The following is an 18,002-nucleotide window of genomic DNA, read 5'->3' on the forward strand; positions in this document are numbered from 1 at the left end:
CCGCTCCAGGCGCCGGTAAAGGGGGAGCAGGTCCCGGCGGAGGGACAGCAGACACCCACCCCTCCTGCAGAGAACTACAACTCCCGAGAGGCCATGGGGGCGCTGGGGTATGGGCGGGGCCCTGCCCCTCCTCCTGGGCGCGGCAGCTGCGCGCGATTGGCTGTGGCGCGGCGGCGGCGGCGGGCTCTGATTGGCCGCGGCGGCGGCGGAGGCGGTTTCCGGAAGGGGCGGTGGGAGGAGGAGCGATATGGCGGCGGAGAGCGGAGCGGGGCCGCAGGAGATGATGGAGGGTGAGAGCCCGCCGGGGCTGCTGCCCGGGCTGTGGGGGTCGGGGAGGCGCGGCCGGCTGCCCCAGCGCTGCCTCCGGGCGGTGCTGCTGCCAGCTGCGTGCCGGGGGGGTTTGCGGGCCCTCCGGGGTCGTGCAGCCCCCGAGTGTCCAGCGGCCGGGCCCTGCCGGGGCCGGGGTGTCACCGCAGGGCGGGATCCCCGCCGGCTCCGTGCCCGCAGGGAGAACCAGTGGGGTTGTGGAGATGGCCGTGACGTAAAAAGTAAAGATAACGAGAAGGAAAGCTTGTGGATGGCGCTGGTTTTCCTTAGTGCCCCGGTGAGATGAGGAAAGGCTGAGGGGGCCAGCGAGGAGCTCGGTCCAGGCTCAGGGTGGCACCGGAGCTGTGGCTCGGTGAGCGTGAAGGGATCCGGCAGGTTGTTCTGGGGAGGTTGCTCTTATCTGCGAGGATTTTTTTTATCCATGCCTTCACTTTTTCGTGTCATTGGTACTATTGTACATGATACTGATTTTTTATTTTTTTTTTTTTTAAGTCTAAAACTCTTAAAGTGTAATCGTTCTAATTCCATCTCCGTAATCTTTGGAATTGCACTTCATTGATCTAAGAAATTTCCTTTTTCCTCCAGTCTTCTTCCCAGATTGTTGGTTTTAGGAAGATGTGATGGGAGGAAAAAGTGCATCCAAAATCAAAGTAGAAACAAGGGGTAAGAGGCCTTTTATTTAAGACTAAACCTTTCATTTAGTTAACTTAGGATTTCTACTAACTGCCTAGTCGTTTATGTGAATCCTGGTTATTTTCTCTGCCTGCTGCTCCTGCCCTGTGCCCCGCAGCCGGGAAAAGCCTGACCGGGAATTTCTGTGTCTTGTGCAGTGGATAAGAGGATCGAGTCCGAGGAGTCGGGGGACGAGGAGGGGAGGAAGCAGGCGGTTCGCTTGGTGACAGAGCTGAGCCAGCAGAGCCTGCGGGATGAGCAGAACGGCGAGAACTCGGCAGGTACCGTGTCAGCCTCAGCGCTGCCTCCTGGAGCCCCGGCCGGCCGCGTGTGCACAGCCTGCAGCACCCCCTGGGCTCCTCCTGGCCGCGTGGCCATGGGAACCTGCCCCAGAGCCAGCCTCCTGAAAGCTCAATAAATCTGTTGCTAGAATAAAGTTGCCTGCTTTTTATGGAACTGCTAGTATTAGAGCTTTGATTTTTTTTTTTATTTTTAATTTTTTTCCTTGCTTATTTACCCATCCGTGTTTCCCTTTGATATCAAAATGCAAAGCATCTTTATTCTTTTCTTTTATGGAAGTTTAGAAACCTTATGTGGAAAGATTCTCATTAGAAGTTGTCATGAGGAGCTTTTCATAATTCTGCCTTAGTTTATGTCATTTTTTACATAAAGAATTGCCAGATTCCTTTGGAAGGCAACAAAGACCATTTCTAGATAGATTGAAGGAGCCTGTCTCTTCTGTTGTTTTAATTTAAAAGTTCTAAGACATCTCAAAATGATATCTTTGAATCCTCTTGGGTGTAAACTTTTCCCACTGTTTGCACTAGAGCATGGGACAGAAATACTGACAGACTTTAAAGCCTGTGGATGTTTGATAGGAGGGTTTTCAGGGCTTTGCATGGAATTTGTCAGAGCAGATCCACTTCTGCACACCCTGTGTGGTGAACTGAGCTGAGCTTTTGGTGCAGTCTGAAGTGTAACAGCATTCTTTTGACAGAGATGTCCATATTATCATTATTATTATTATTATTGGGATACTGAAAGGGAAATTATGAAAGAAATTTTAGTTCTTACAGTGGAATCCCTGCTCGTCTTAACCTTGCACGTTGGGATTTGCCAAAGTATCTTTCAAACTGATAAATTGTTACTAGAATTTTAAATCCCTTCTCATAACTAAATGCTCTCTATTTTAGATCTAATTTGTTGCTGATAATTTAAACCCCCTAAATCTTACTAAAGAAATGCTCTTCCATTTTTCATGGCTCTGCAAACTGTGCAGTTGATGGAAGCATGCAGATCAGATGGAGCTTTCCTTTGCATGCCTGGAACCCTGAGTGTTTGCTCAGCTGCCATCATTTAGCTGCGTGTGTTGGAGGTTGTATTTTGCACTTTGTTCCCCTGGGAGTTGTATGAAAGGAATCACAGAAGTGATGTGCTCTCACTCTAGTGAAAGCAAGAAAAGCACATTCAGATTTGTTTGCTGGGTTACATTTGTGTACTGTTTAATAGAATGACTGTATTGTTACATTTTCCAAACTGCAAGAAGCATTCAGAAAACTAGGGCAGGAACCAAGCAGAGGAATAATTTTTGAACATTCAAGATACTTTCCACAGCCAGCTTTGAATTTCTCAGCTGAAAGGAAAATGATGAGTTTTCCACATTTTTTCACAGAAGATCTTAAGTAGCTTGAACAGCTGAAATTTCAAATTCATCATTTAGCTAATTCTCTGAGGAACAGAGCCTCTGGTTAGAAATCATATAACTGAACTATTTTTAATATTCTTCATGCATATGCACTTTAAGGGTGTAGTTAGGCTTTTTGTTGACTGAAATGCTTGTGGTACTGTGAACTTACATAACTCAGTAATGACTGTTCCCACTGTGGAATTTGGGTTTTCTCAATGGTGGATTTTTTTTTTCCACCTCTGCAAAGGCATGTGGCTTGCAGGCATGGGTTACACAGAAATTCACTTAGGAAACTTCACTGCCAGAGCGATGGGAATTTTTTCCATTGAGAAATGTGGAGTAAAGCAATTTGCAAGGGAAATTGCAGCCCTGGCTGTAAAGTGCTTGTAGGAGGGTCAGTTTAGAGGTTTTTTATATCCAGTCACTTCATAAATAAAAATGACTGTAAATTTGCTAGAACCATTTTTTTTCTTCTTTCTCTTTCCTTTTTTTTTTTTTTTTTTTTGTTTTATTTTATTTTTCTGCTCTTGGGAGAAAATGTATCTTAACACTTTCCTACCAATACTGATTTACAGTGACATCAGACACACATCTCCCTCAAGCTGCTGAATGCTTTATACACAGTGCAGAGACTTCATGACAATTGACTTCAGTACACAACAGCACTGCCTGTGTGTTCAGTTTGAAATTTATTTTATTGTAGTGTGGGTCCTGTGTGATTTGGATTTGCAGCTTTGGATTTGAGTGCTGTTTTCCACACTGGCTATCATGAGAGGTCTCTCAAATATGTCAAAATTAAGAGGAGCCTCAGAACAGAGTATTTAACCCATTACCTAAATCTAGTGTTTATAAATTAATATATTCAAGCTTCCTAGCCAAACAAAATCAATGTTTTTTTCTTGAATGGGGTTTTTCCTGAAGATTTTTTTCTTTACTATGTGTGTGGTTGGCTTTACTGTTGGACAACTTTGAAGTCTCAAAGGACTTGAAACTCAAAGTTCCTTCACCATGAGCACTAAGTTACTGCCAGTATCACTCAATACCAGGGCATAATTTGGATTTTTCATGTGGTATCTCAAATAACTGTTGTTCCAAAGCTGGGCACTGCTCCTGTGGGCTGTAAATTCAGCAAGGCTTGGAGCACTTCTCTCTGAGAGTCTTTGCACCCAGGAAACAGATCAAAGAGGTGCAGCCTTGATAGCAGCAGGGTGGGGTATCCCCCTCCCTTGCTGAAGGGCAGAGCTCCTGATATGGAACTAAAATAAGAAAAAGCAGGCATTGCTCACTGCTCATTGCTGACAGGCACTGGTAGATCTGTCAATTTTTGGTGGCATTTCTATCTTGCTGTTCCACATCCCCAGGACTACCAGCTCATTTTTCAGCTCCAAAATATAATTTGTTTCCTGCTATTTTGTGCTATTAAAAAAAAAAAAAAAAAAAAAAAAAAAAAAAAAAAAAAAAAAGGAGGATTGCTTTTTCAGTCTTAACTTCTGTGAATCAGCTCAGTGAGTCTCTTTCCTGTTTAAATGTCCAGGCAAGAGCAACAGCCCAAATACAGGAAGGTCAGTGATGATCTGTGCAAACCCTTGGAGCTGGATGGTGGCATTAAAAATGGTGATGCTGGTACTGTTTGTGCCTGCACTGCTGCTTGCAAAGCCAAGCTTTAGCAGGAAGAACACTCATTAAATAGGAACACTTGACATTTACAGGGATTTTAACCACTCTGGGCTGTGAAAAGTCACTGCTGCTGGGTTAAGGGAATGAGCTTGCATACATGCAGGAGTTAGTGCAAAGCCTTGGGGATGTCACTGTAATTAAAGTTGCTTGAGTTTTTGGTAGCACTCAGAGAAGCTTTGCACATGAATTAGAAAAATCTTGCAAATCTTGTGTTGTATGTCAGTTTTGCAAAGCTGAATCAGACTTTGTTTTTCTACAGCAATTGATGCAACCAGCAAGCCACCTCCAGCAAATGGGAATGGGCATGAATTATTCAGCATGAATTCTCCTGTAAATTTCCCTCCCTCGTGTGCTGTGGTAGAAGCACAGCAAATGCTGGGGTGTTTTCCAGAGCTGTAAAAGCATTTCCCAAGGAAATTCATGCAGTGGCATAAACAGTGTTGTCTGGCATAGTAGGGAGTTCAGCCAAACAAAGGGAGGGAGATCCATGCAAAAGTGCTCACCACAGTGACATGAAGTGGCAGTGCTAATAAAAACACCCAAACCCTGAAGAGTGGAATTGTTGAGATGTTTGGTCCTTCCTGGCCATCTCACTAGACAGTTAGGATTCCTTCTTGGCAAGGTTTTGTTGTGTTGTCAGAGGAGCACAGACTTGGGATGGGGTAGGTGTGAAGGAAAGGCATCCTGCCCATCCTTGAGCCTGCAGTTTCCAGCAGGTTGGGCTGATCTCTGTGTGTTTTACATCTGAGCATGAAATCCTGCTGTAAAGAAAGGTTTTCCTGTAACTCTCGTGGCTTTAATGAAGCAGAATCTGTGAATTGAATTGTGCCTCTCATGTGTTTGTCCTCCTGAGGAGCATTTGCTCTCTGCATGGGGCTGTTGTCCTGCCTTTGGCTGTGTGCTTCAGGAGCTGGTAATGTGTTTGCCTCTCGTGCAGGAGAAGCAGAGACCCCAGTGGACATGGAGACCATTAGCCTGGACCCAGAGGCTGAGGTAAAGGCAGATTTTTGTCCTTTATTCGGCAGGAAGCAAAGGTAGGCAAAGGCAAGTATTGAAACCTGATTGAAAGATCTAATTCTTCTGAAGGTGCTGGCTGCTGTGATCCTCCCCAGAGCTGATTCAGAGCCTTTAGAGTAGAAGTGGAGGTGTTCTATTTTTCATCCCTAGCTGAAACGTTTTGTTAGTACTTTAGAATTTTAAATGAGGTATAGATGCACTGAAAGTGTGTGTGTGCTGCAAGAGGCACTGCTGGGCTGTGAGCTTCAGGGAGTCTGTTCAGTGAGCTGATGGCTGCTGTGAGCCCTGTGCTTTGGAACAGGCACTTACCCAGCCCAGTGCCTTGGCACCAGCAACCTCCTGAGCCCATTAGCAGCAGAGGGTTTCAGCTGCTTTGGAGGGTGGGGAAGTGCTCTCTGTCTCTTTGACTTTCAAATCTGGAGCATCTGGGGCTGAGCAGCACAGATGGGAAGTGCCTCAGCTGATTGCCAGTGCAGGATTAACATTCACAAAACCACTGGTTATTCAAACTGGCACTGACTCCTGCTCATCTGAGGCCTGGAACTGGAAATGCCAACTTGTGTTCTGGTTAAGCCCTAGCAAAGTAAGTAAGAGAACTTGATGCAAAGCTTTATTTATGCAAGAATTTTCCCATTTCAATAAATTTCTGAAGATTTCTGATTTTGGGAATGCTCAGACTCAGGAAAGGGCTGTTGCATTATATGCAGTTGACATTTTGCATTTGCAGTTGACAAGTTTAGGCCGTGTGTCTCAGTTGTGGTGGTAAAATGTTCCAAACTCATTTTAGAAATGCTCTTGGAAGGGAAGTTTTAATGAGCTGCACCTTTTGTAAGCCTATGATTTCCTTAGAACAAAGTACCAGATTGATCTTTAAAGACCAGATTTGTTTTGGAACAGCTGCTAAATCCCTCAATTTCTCTTTCAGGATGTTGACTTGAATCATTTCCGGATTGGGAAGATTGAAGGATTTGAGGTGCTCAAGAAAGTGAAGGTAACAGTCCTGGGGAGCAGAGAATGCCTCTTGGAACTGGGGATTTTCTCACCTATAAGAGGACAGATAGACAGTCTCTTTTTGGCTGAGATTTAGTGGGTTTGCTTCATTTTTAGCTGAAGAAGAAAGTGTGTTTTGGAAGTTGGTGAGAGGCAGTGCATCAGGGCACATCCTGGACTAGCAGAGCAGACTGAACATAGAATAATGTGGATGGTGAAGCCCTCAAAGCAGGCCCAATCAGAACATGTTGCTCAAGGCCTTCTCCAGTTAAGCTTTTGAGTGTTTCCAAGGATGGAGATTTTGTATCCTCTCTGTGCTGCTGTTACTGTATCTGACCATTGTGGCTGAAAGATTTCCTTCCGTAGAATTGGAGTATACCAAGAAAAGATTGTTTAAAAAAATCAAACAAACCCCAACAAATTCCCAACAAAACTTAATGGGGGAACCCTCACCCACACCTTTTAGTCTGTGAGGCATTACATGCAATCCTTCATAGCCATTTTTTTGTTGCTTTTCCAACTTTTCTCCACAATTAGACCCTGTGTCTGCGGCAGAACTTGATTAAGCGCATTGAGAACCTGGAGCAGCTGCAGACCTTGAGGGAGCTGGATCTCTATGACAATCAAATCAAGAAGATTGAGAACGTGGAGGCTCTGGTGGACCTTGAGTGAGTGCAGGGCAATCAGCAGGGTTAGGTTGGGGGTGGTTTGCTGCTCACTGTGTTACTCATGCTGTACTTAGCCCAGTGTTTTAGCCTCTCTCAGGATTTATTCTGGTGCTCAGTGAAGGATAATGTCTGTTCTCTATTGTTATTCCACCTGTGGAGTACACAACTTCCATTATCCTGAAGCTGCAAAAAGCAGCTGGAAATGAACCCTGTGCTGTGTGAGACAGTGAGAATGACTGGTGGTTGTAGCTTCCACAAGGTGTAGGAGCTCTCAGGCCCTTTGCTCTTGCAGTGAGAGCTCTGTGTAACAGGTGTTTATTCCTGCAAAAATGACAAGAGATTTCAGGTAAGGTTATTTTTATTTTTGAAGAGTGTTAGGGAAGGAGTAAGTGCCCTTCCAAGTTGCTGAGTTTCTGGCACTTGCCTGAATCACTCTGGAGGTACATGACAAAACTGTTCTCCCTGGGGCAGGACTGGCCCAATTCTCACCATCACAACCTTTCCCTGCCCAGGGGAGCCCTTGACATGGTCCTGTCAGAGGCAGATCTTGCAGGCAGGCACCTTTCCCAAGGAACATGCAGATTGGCATTTTCCACCGTGGCAGCTCCATGGCTGGGCAAAATAATGGCTGTCTTCTGCATGTGGCAGGTGATTTTTTTTCCTAACACACTGCAGAAGTATTTTGAAAGTTTTATTTGTTGTATTTTTTGATAAAAAGAAATTACATTCATGACTTTAGCTTCAAGGCTTGATCTCTGCAGTCAGGGAGATTCCCCACTGTCACCATGATATTTTCTGAATGATATTATGAAAAATCCTCTTTGCCCAGGATTCTTCTCCTGGGAAGCTGAGAAGCCTCAGAGAGAAATGAAAACAATAATTATCTGATTGCTTCTCCTGTGTTTGCTGCTCTGGAATGTGGTCTGGAGATTATTTATCCCAACATGTGAATTGTTTTTACCTAATGACCAATTACCATCAGCTGTGTTGGACTCTGAGGAGTCAGTCACAAGTTTTTCATGATGATTCTTGTTAAGCCTTCTGTCTGTATCCTTTTCTGTCTTTAGTACAGTTTTAGTATAGCATTTTTAATATAATATCATATTACATAATAATAAATCAGCCTTCTGAGAACACAGAGTCAGATTCCTCATTTCTCACCTCACAAACACCACACCCCACCAATTTGCAAGTGTTTCTTTCAGAATCATCCCTGCCTGATGGGCTGATGAGACCTTTGGTTTGTTTTGCCCCAGGGTCCTGGACATCTCCTTTAACGTTCTGCGACACATTGAAGGACTGGATCGGCTCACCCAGCTTAAAAAGCTCTTCCTTGTCAACAACAAAATCACTAAAATTGAGAATTTGAGCAGCCTGCAGATGCTGCAGATGTTGGAGTTGGGGTCCAATCGAATTCGGGTAGGTTTGCTCAGAGGTGTTGGCTGCAGAGTTCTGAGCTCTGTGCTGTGATATTGGCATTTCCTGAAAGTGCACTGCACTGACTTTGGTTTGCAGTTTTGTTGGTTTTTATTGTTCCAGTCACTCCCTGTGCTGATTGCTGTGCATGCTGGAGCCTTTCATTGTGCATTAGTGCCTGGCTGCTAAATCACCATTTGTGAATTGTGTCTTTAATGAACTCCTATATCCCCTGTGTGTTTCCTTTTGCAGGTGATGGTTCTCCCTGCTAGAGAGCCAAGCCTGTCAAAACCAGCAGTTCTTTTCTCTTACCTTTCCACAGGCTGGTGCTGAGTCCATGAAACCTATTGAGAGCAAAATGAGTTTGATTTGCAGGTGCAATTTACAGCCTGCTATGGCAGTCAGTCTTGTTTAGGAAAAAGATTTTCTTGATGCTTTGCTCTGGAATGCCTTTAAAACCTAAAACTTGGTACTGCACTGCTGATTGCTTTGGGATTTTATTGTGCACATTGTGACTTTCTCAATTTAAAATCTGTGCCACTTACAGGGGAGCAGTTTTGAGCAGTGTCTCCTGTCCCTAAGGTATGATTCATGGATTTACTCAGTTCATAAGAGAACTGGTCAGACAGATGACACAAAAGACTTGCAACATGCAAAATAAGCTCTTTTTAAAAAGCTTTTTTAATTACATGCTCTTTAGAAAATACTCATGAAGATGAGTGCATTTCAATCAATGTGGTGTAAGTTGGTGCTGCCCATTTATAGTCTCTGAGAAATTACTTGTTATGGTAAAAGATTAGGAAAAGAAAAATTGTCCTCTTGGAAAAAATAGAAAAGAAAAATAGAAAAATTGTCCCCTTTGTTTCAGGACTTGTGGAAGAACACTTTTCTTTGTAGAAAAGAAGGAAACTTCAGCTATTAAAAGCAGCCTTCTAAGGCTAAGATGTGTGCTGCTTTTTTGAAGAGGAAAAATTTTGGTTTCCTCCTAAAGCCAAACTGGACTGAATTGTTTTCCAGGAATTTCTGCTTTGGAAATGAAATTATTTAGGGGGATAAATCTAGAGTGTGAGAACATCAGCCAGGTCAGATGGGGGATTAGGAGCCTTAGAGTTTGCATAGGATGAGGGACAGGAGTTATGGAGAGAAGCACTTGGCTTTTTTCAGAAGCAGAGCAGGCTCAGCACACTGATCCTTACATGACAGAAGCTGGGTTAAACAAAACTGTATTCTGTATCTAAGCATCATTTTCATCTGGAAAAAAAGAAATCCAGCTAGATTTCTGAATTGATACTTAAGCAGTACATTGTCAATTATGTTGTCAAGCCAAGGAATATGTTTTTAGCAATAAGGTTAGATTTATTTTATGTGCTTTCTCAGTGTTGAGCCTGAGCATATTAAGAACAAACAAACAAACAAAAAAACCTAAATTGTTGCTGTATGGGTAACACAAGCTTCTTAAATTACTTTATTTTTAGTGGGGTTTTTTTCTGTTTGTCTGTTAATTCTATTTTGACTTGCTTCAAACAGCAGTGTTCTGTGCTTCTAATTGCTTGATTGGAGTGGGTAACCTGTGACTTGGCTTGGCACAGAGAAATCTGGTGCTGCCTGGGGGTACCCAGAGCTCCTGGGCTGCTTTTCTCTTGGTGTAGGGTGTGTGTTCTACAGCTGGACATACCCTTAACTCTTTAGGGTACAAGGCTGTGGACTCTTCAGGCAGAGTTCTTGGCTCTGTGTGCCTGATTGACTTTTTCTCTGTGTATTAAAGCTGTTCTTGCCTACTCAAACCTCCCAGAGTGCCCTTAGCTTGGAATCCCTTATTACTTAGCACTTCTTGCTCTGTTTGAAGAGCAAAACTTTATGCTTAAGTTGAATATTGAATGCTTTTTTTCTTTAAAGTTGGACTGAGGCAGTTGTAATGTAAGCTCTTTACTTGTTCTTAGGTTTTTGTCCCCTCATGTCCATATATTCCATTCCTCTCCCTGTACTGAGTCATCAGTATTTCCTCCTCAGAGCTGGAGAAGCTGCCAATGAGCAACAAATCTATAATTTTTCTTGCAAGGTCACAACAGGGCTAAGTCCATAATCTTGAAGGGGGCAGAATGCAGATTTGAGCTGATTAACACTGTATGTTCAGTGTTCTGGCAGCTGTGGGATAGAGGTCCTTTCCTGAGTGTCCATCTTCTCCTTCCTTGTGCTGTTACATGCCCAGGTGAGCACCCAGAGTGATCCAGGTGCTGCTGGGACTCAGTGGCTCCCCAGCACTACTGAATTGAAAATTTTGGCAGGCAGGAGGCACGTGGAAAAGCTGAGATGTCACAGCCTGCCTGAGCACAGCAAGACACAGCTCTGGGTGTGTCTGTGTCCATGTTATTGTTTTTACTGTGAGCTGAAGTCCTTGCTGCTTTTAACAGCATCTTGATTTTTTAATTCAGAGGCTTTTCCCTGTGAAATAAACGTGTTTCCTTCTGTTTGCAGGAGCCTTTTGTAATCTTACCCTTTTTCCTTTTTTTCCTGTTTTCACTCTTCTGTTTGTGCTTTCTCCCTTCCTGTGTAACATCCTTGATGCTTCACAGAAATCCTGATTTTCTCTTCCTGAAGGCTGAGCTGGAGCTGAACTGGAGCAGTGTCTGTGTTCTCCCAGTAATGTGTGTATTTAAAAGGTGTGCATCACTGACTGCTGTGGGTGTGTTCTGCCAGAAGCAAGGCTGTACAGTGAAATCCAATAACACACACCCTGTGAGACAGCTAACTTTGCTCATGACAGAGAGGCTGAACAACTCACCTGTGTTATAGAGTCACTGATGTGCAGCACTAAATTTACTAATTGTTTTCTTTCTTCCCAGATTCTCTTTCCATTCACTAGTAACAGCTTTTTCTTTAAATTCACAAATGAGTATCTTCTCCCCAGGCTACACCACGTGGTTATAATGTGGCTACAAAATGACAGCCACGTCTCCCAGGTGGAGCTTTGCAGTAACACTGTCTCTCCTCTGGTTGTTTCACAGGTAATTGAAAACATTGACACCTTGGCTAATCTTGACAGTCTGTTCCTTGGGAAGAATAAAATCACCAAGCTCCAGAACCTGGATGCCCTGACAAACCTGACTGTGCTCAGTATACAGGTACTGTGTTCTGAAAGCCTTGAACCACCCTGTGAGATGGGATCAGCTCTTCTGATGCTTTGGGCTGGAAGGAACCTTAGAGACCATCTTGCTCCACCTCCTGAAATGGGCAGGGCACATTCCACCATCCCAGGCTGTGTCCCAGGGATCCAGGGGCAGCCACAGCTTCTCTGTGCCAGGGCCTCACCTCCCTCACTGAGAAGAATTTCTTCCTAACATCTAATTTAAACCTTCCTTCCCCCTTCACTTCATATCCTTGTGAAAAATCCCTCTCCAGCCTCTTGTCAGCACCCCCTTAGCAGGTCTGCAGGGTTAGAGTCAAACTCCCGTGCTGGAAGGAAGTGAGATATTCTTTGTGTTGTCTTTTTTCGTCCTTTCATGCTACTTGAGATTGACAGACACTGATAAAATTATAAAGCAGCTGTCTGATTTTTATGGAAGAAAGAACAGGAAATGAGTGTTATTCCCTTCTTCCTTCCTGAAACACTGTTTCCTGATGTGTTACAATAACACTGAAAGCGTGATGCCTTGCAGTGACAGTGCCTTGGTGTCACTGCCTTCTTACTGAGGAGGCCAGAAATGTGAATGAGCCTGTGCTGAATGCAATCTGTCCTCAGTGAGCTTTCAAACAGCTTCTTCCTTTTTTAAAATGTGGAATAAAATACACTCAGCTAATTTCTTTCACTGAATCTCCTTCTTACCCATGTGACAATGCTTGTGCATTGTGGTATCTCTTCTTAAAGCTGCTGGCAAGGCACACTGACCACCTGCTGTGGGTGCCATTATTCTGTAGGACATACAGAATTAGCTTTATGTCCTGCAGGAGTGCAGACAAGACAAGAGTGCAGTGTGGTTAAGGTGGTGTAACTTCCTCTCTGACCTTCCCATTTGTAAAGACCTACAAAATGAACACTGAGACCTACAAAATGAACACTGAGACCTACAAAATTCATGCACAGGCCTGCTGTTTGTTAAGACACCAAGCCAAAAACTTTCAGGCTGCAACTTCTGATGGCAAGGTCAGAGTTTGATTCTTGCTGGGGACTCCCATGGAGTCCCTCCTCATGCATCAGGGGTGCAGAGACCAAACAGCTGAGCTCCCAAGATCTGTGTGGGCCCAAACAGACTGTTCCCCTTCCCAGCCATACTTTAGGGGAATGGTTTTCCCCCAGTGAGTGCCATGGATTTGGGCTGGTTTGGAGGGTACTAAAGATCTGCTGCACTTGCAGAATAACCGTCTGACCAAGATTGAGGGGCTGCAGAGCCTGGTGAACCTGCGGGAGCTGTACCTGAGCCACAACGGCATCGAGGTCATCGAGGGACTGGAGAACAATGTGAGCCTCTGCCTGACTCTGCAGCACAAGTGCTGCCCTGAGCTGCTTATGTTAGTGGCTTTTCTGGAAGTTTCTGTGCCTCAGTTTCCCCAGTTAGGTGTGGGTTCCTGAGTCTCTTGAGAGACCACAGATATCCAAGTGTTTTGTTGTATGTTAAATTCTCGTGTGGGTAAAGATCCTCCAGATATTTTGGAGTAGAATTATTTTCCTGACATGGGGAAGGAGATGTGGTTGAAGCAGTAGCCTGGCTGATCCTCAGCCATGGGAACTCCTGGACACAACTGCTGCAGCCTTTCAGACACAGCTTGTAGATAACCATAAGTGCTTTTCAACGGGACAGAACTGGAGCTGGGAGGAAGAGAGGCCAGCCATGGCATGCAGCTTGCCTTCCTGTCACTGTGCATGTCTGTCTTTTTGGATGGGATGGATTTTGTGGAAGTATCATTTTCACTCTCACCCAGCAAAAGCTTTTCTAAAATTGTTGAGTTTCCTGCTGCTAAGAGTTTGTTGAGCTCTGCTGCTCAAGGGGACACTTTGGATCTGATTTTTAATCCTCCTCTTAATGTATTTTGAGGAAAGCTCACTTTTTAGGAGCCTTTGGCTGGCAGTTGCCATCCAGCCAGTAAATGCCTTCATTTTTGTCACATTTGGGGGAGTCAGTAGCCCAGCTTAATGGAAAACAATCTTCCTTGTTCCACATGGGCAGCAAGAGCTGGGCTGAGTGTGAGCAGCTGGCAATAATGTGTCTGCTCCTGACAGCTTCCAGCTCTGGGCTTGGAAAAAGTGGCACAGAGAAGATGAAAGGAAATCAGATCTAATATTTTTGTGTTTGCTTTGTCTAGAACAAACTCACAATGCTGGACATTGCAGCCAACAGAATTAAGAAGATTGAGAATATCAGTCACCTAACAGAGCTGCAGGAGTTCTGGGTAAGCACAGGCCAGAGCTGTTGCCCAAAATGTCTGTGCCACAGTGAGGGAAACCCTTCAGATGGGCAGCACATGGACTTGTGTGCCTTGGAGCTCTTCTGGTTCTGGTGATCAGCTTTAAGATCTGACAGTCTGCATGCATAGTGTGGTGGTTTTCCCCAGGGACAGGGAAGAGCTTGAAAATTTCTTGCTGAGTGGTGAGGAGCCTGTCTGTGCCTGGGAAATGGGCCCTTCCTTCATGCCCAGGTTGGTTATGAAACAGCCCCACATGTCCTATTTCTGCAGCTCTTCTTTCTGTAATGACAGAGTACCAGGGGAAGCACAGAGCTTGTTCAGAGCAGGGTTGGTGTATTTGTGGTGTTATAATTATGGAGAAAACTAAACCAACTTCTGATTCCATTCCTATGTGTTCTAAATGCACATAAGTGAGCCCCATGGAAGGGAAGAATGATGTATTTGATTTTATGTTATTAGAAGGTTAATTTATAATTTTATTATACTACATTATATTAAAGAATACTATATATACTATACTAAAGAATGCTAAATATAATGCTAATAATATAATATAAATATATAATATAATAGGATATAATATAATAGTATAGTGTATATATATATAATTTATATATATATAAATATTATGTATATAAATATTTTATATATATATATATATATATATATAAATTTATATATATATAAATATTAAATATAATACTAAAGAATACAGAATGCTAAAAAGATAATAATGAAAACTCGTGACTCTCTCCAGAGTCCAGACACAGCCTGGCCCCAGTTGGCCAATGAGTGAAAACAACTCACAGGGGAATCCAATTATTCTGCTAATAATATAATATAAATATATAATATAATAGGATATAATATAATAGTATAGTGTATTATAGTGTATATATATATATAATTTATATATATATATATAAATTTATATATATATACATAATAAATATATATATATAAATATATTATATATATATAAATGTTAAATATAATACTAAAGAATACAGAATGCTAAAAAGATAATTATGAAAACTCGTGACTCTCTCCAGAGTCCAGACACAGCTTGGCCCCAATTGGCCAAAGAGTGAAAACAACTCACAGCAGAATCCAATGAAACAATCACCTGTGGGTAAACAATCTCCAAATACATTCCAGACAAGCAAAACACAGGAGAAGCAAATGGGATAAGAATTGTTTTCCTTTTCTCTGAGGTTTCTCGCTGCCTCTCAGCTTCCCAGGAGAAAAAACGTGGGCAAAGGAATCATGTTCAGAGAATGTGAATGTCACATAACAGCTTAGGATTGCTTCTGTTTCTTTCTGGCACCCTGAATTGCTGAGCTCCTTGGCTTTCCTAGGTCAGGAAATTCAGAGGTGCCCTGTCCTGAAGCATCAGCCCTGTGCCATGTTTGGGAGCTGTGCACAGAGGTGCTGATGTGAGAAAATGGAGAAGCAGCAGCAGATGTTGATGAGCTGGCACCTGCTTTAGCTCTTGTAGAGTCTCTGCATTCAAGGCTGAGAATAAGAGTTGTGCTGTATAATGTCTGTCATTTGGAGTGATTTAAACTCTTGGGCAGATGCTGAGAGAAAAGGAGCTGAAAGCAGCTTCAAATGAAGCCCAGCTGGAGTCTGCAGCCCAGGCTCCTTAGATGGTGTTCCTCATCTTGCAGTGTGGCTGAGGAGCCAGCCAGCAGTGTTAGCTGGCCATGCCTGTCTGAAAGGAGCATTTCTGTTTTTGAGAAGCCCATTTAACTGCCCATTCATCTTTTGGGCAGAGAGGTGAGGCAGGGCAGTGTGGCTGGTGTGGGGCCTGCCCTAATCCTGTGCAATTTCCTCCTGTTTGCCTCTTTGCTGTTGCTGTGCTGATAGGAGGTGTCTGCACTGGTTGCACTTGTACTGAAATGACTTGTGCTGAACTGGGCTGGATTCCTTTGCAAAAACACCAGTGTGTTTAGAGTCCTTTGTCAGAGCAGAGGACTGGCCAAGATCTGTTAACTGAGCACAGAAAATGCCCTCCTGGCTTTGTTCCAGCCTTCCAACACTATGTTTAAAAAAACTGATTTGTTTGAAAAGGAGCAAGGCAGAATTTTCAATGGAAACCAGTGTTGTATCTCCAAATTTATATTTTTTTTCACTGACTGCACAGTTGAAGCCACATAACAATGTCCTTTAACACCTCAAGTAAACAGAATTCAAAATCCTGTCCACTGTAATAGTCTTCCAGCAGTTTCTCAGTAGCACATCCCCAATGGAGGGACTGAGATGTCTGAAAGTTGAGTGACTTGGCTGAAGTAACATTGTGATGAGCTGTAGCAGAATGAGACAATCCAATGAGGTTTTTTATATTTAATGTGAAGGTGGCATTGCTGCAGTGACTCTGTATCCAAAAGCAAAGGGTGCTGTTTTCTCAGGCTTGGACAGCTTGGGGCCACCTTGCAGCTTTGCTTCCTTGTTGGGCAGCTGAAGCACTCAACCCTCTGTGTGCAATTGCTGAGCCAACAATGAGGCAGGGGAAGAACCCAAATCACAGAGCTTGGCATTTCCTCTGGAGTGCAGAATCAGTGTTTGCAGGGAAATTTATGTAGAGAGAGAGGAAAATGTTGCTTTTCTTGTCAGTTTGGGACCTTTTCTAATGTGTCCTGAGAAGTCATAAAAGTAAAGGTGGATGTCACAGTAGAAATAAATTATGATATAAAGATTTCCAGCCCATAAATGCAGAGTGGAGTGGGAGAGGGTGTGGAGACTGGCCTGGTGCTTTGCAGGGTCTCTCCTAGCTCAGTGCTTGGGTTGGATCTGCTGTCTGAAGGGTGGCACATCTGCCCAGCAGCCAGGACAGTGTGGAGAAGCTGGGTTTAGTGCTGAGCCTGTCTTATGAGACAGGAGAGCTCATCTCAGGGCTTCCAGGGCAAGAAGGACCTGGTAGGGAGGTGTTTCTGCTGAGCCTGGCACATGAGACAGGAGAGCTCATCTCAGGGCTTCCAGGGCAAGAAGGATCTGGTAGGAAAGGTGTTTGTGCAGAGCCTGTCTTATGAGACAGGAGAGCTTATCTCAGGGGTTCCAGGGCAAGAAGGACCTGGTAGGGAGGTGTTTGTGCTGAGCCTGGCCTGTGAGACAGGAGAGCTTATCTCAGGGGTTCCAGGGCAAGAAGGACCTGGTAGGGAGGTGTTTGTGCTGAGCCTGGCCTGTGAGACAGGAGAGCTCATCTCAGGGCTTCCAGGGCAAGAAGGATCTGGTAGGAAAGGTGTTTGTGCTGAGCCTGGCATGTGGGACAGGAGAGCTCATCTCAGGGGTTCCAGGGCAAGAAGGATCTGGCAGGGAAGGTGTTTGTGAGCAGTGCTGCCCCAGTAGCAGTGACTCAGCACCGCCACTGCTCTCCTTTTCTGGGGGCTCCCTGTGGGTGTGAACATGGCTCTGTGTGTGTGCTCTGCAGATGAATGACAACCTCGTGGAGAGCTGGAGCGACCTGGATGAGCTGAAAGGAGCCAAGAATTTGGAGACTGTGTACCTGGAGAGGAACCCCCTGCAGAAGGACCCCCAGTACCGGCGCAAAATCATGCTGGCCCTCCCGACCGTGCGGCAGATCGACGCCACCTTCGTGCGGTTCTGAGCCTCCTGCTGCCCTCCCTCCCTCCCCTGCCCTCCTCCAGAAAATGTCCCAGCAGGGTTTTTTATCCACTCACCATCCCCAGGTCTTCAGTACACCGACACACACAGGGCAAAAAGTCAACAGAAAGCACTGAAACCAGGTCTCGTGTACAATGCACTCATTGTTTTTGAAATGTTGTTATTATTATTATTAAATCTTAACACAAGAGCCTTCAGTGTGCCTGTGGTTTTTATTTCGTGGGGGAGGTGGTTTGCCTGCTCCAAACACCTTTACCAGAAGGTGTTTGCAGCAGGCTGAAGCCATGGGAGGCACTTGCTGACCCCTGGTGACTCTGTGACACAGGTTCAGGTCAGGAATGTCCTCACAAACACCACCTCCAGATCAAGGCTCAACAGTGGCCTGCAAAAGTGAAAAAAGATCTGACCCAGGTTAGTTATCAGGTTTACCTGGTGGTACAACATGGGGCTGCAGGGGGAGCAGTCTTTTTGTATTCAGGTTTTTAAACAGAGCTACAAGCTCATGAGAGGACTGGGGAAAAACG

At 44.4% G+C, this 18,002-nt stretch overlaps 1 protein-coding gene across 2 annotated transcripts; it reads left to right on the forward strand.

Moving 5' to 3' along the window:
• Positions 1-206: 206 nt before the first annotated feature.
• PPP1R7 (protein phosphatase 1 regulatory subunit 7) lies at positions 207-17,668 on the forward strand. Of its 2 annotated transcripts, XM_063166593.1 has the most exons (11): positions 210-290; positions 913-990; positions 1,158-1,280; positions 5,301-5,356; positions 6,306-6,371; positions 6,908-7,038; positions 8,295-8,457; positions 11,460-11,576; positions 12,806-12,910; positions 13,753-13,839; positions 17,285-17,668. In XM_063166593.1, exons 2-11 carry the CDS (start codon positions 948-950, stop codon positions 17,459-17,461), a joined length of 1,068 nt encoding a protein of 355 aa, XP_063022663.1. In that variant the 5' UTR covers positions 210-290; positions 913-947; the 3' UTR covers positions 17,462-17,668. The 2 variants fall into 2 exon arrangements, with proteins under 2 accessions (XP_063022664.1, XP_063022663.1); XM_063166594.1 differs by lacking the exon at positions 913-990 and having other exon boundaries at positions 207-290.
• The last annotated feature ends 334 nt before the right edge of the window (positions 17,669-18,002 follow it).

Source organism: Melospiza melodia, chromosome 12 (assembly GCF_035770615.1).
Source record: "Melospiza melodia melodia isolate bMelMel2 chromosome 12, bMelMel2.pri, whole genome shotgun sequence".
In the NCBI taxonomy this organism is placed as follows: domain Eukaryota; kingdom Metazoa; phylum Chordata; class Aves; order Passeriformes; family Passerellidae; genus Melospiza; species Melospiza melodia.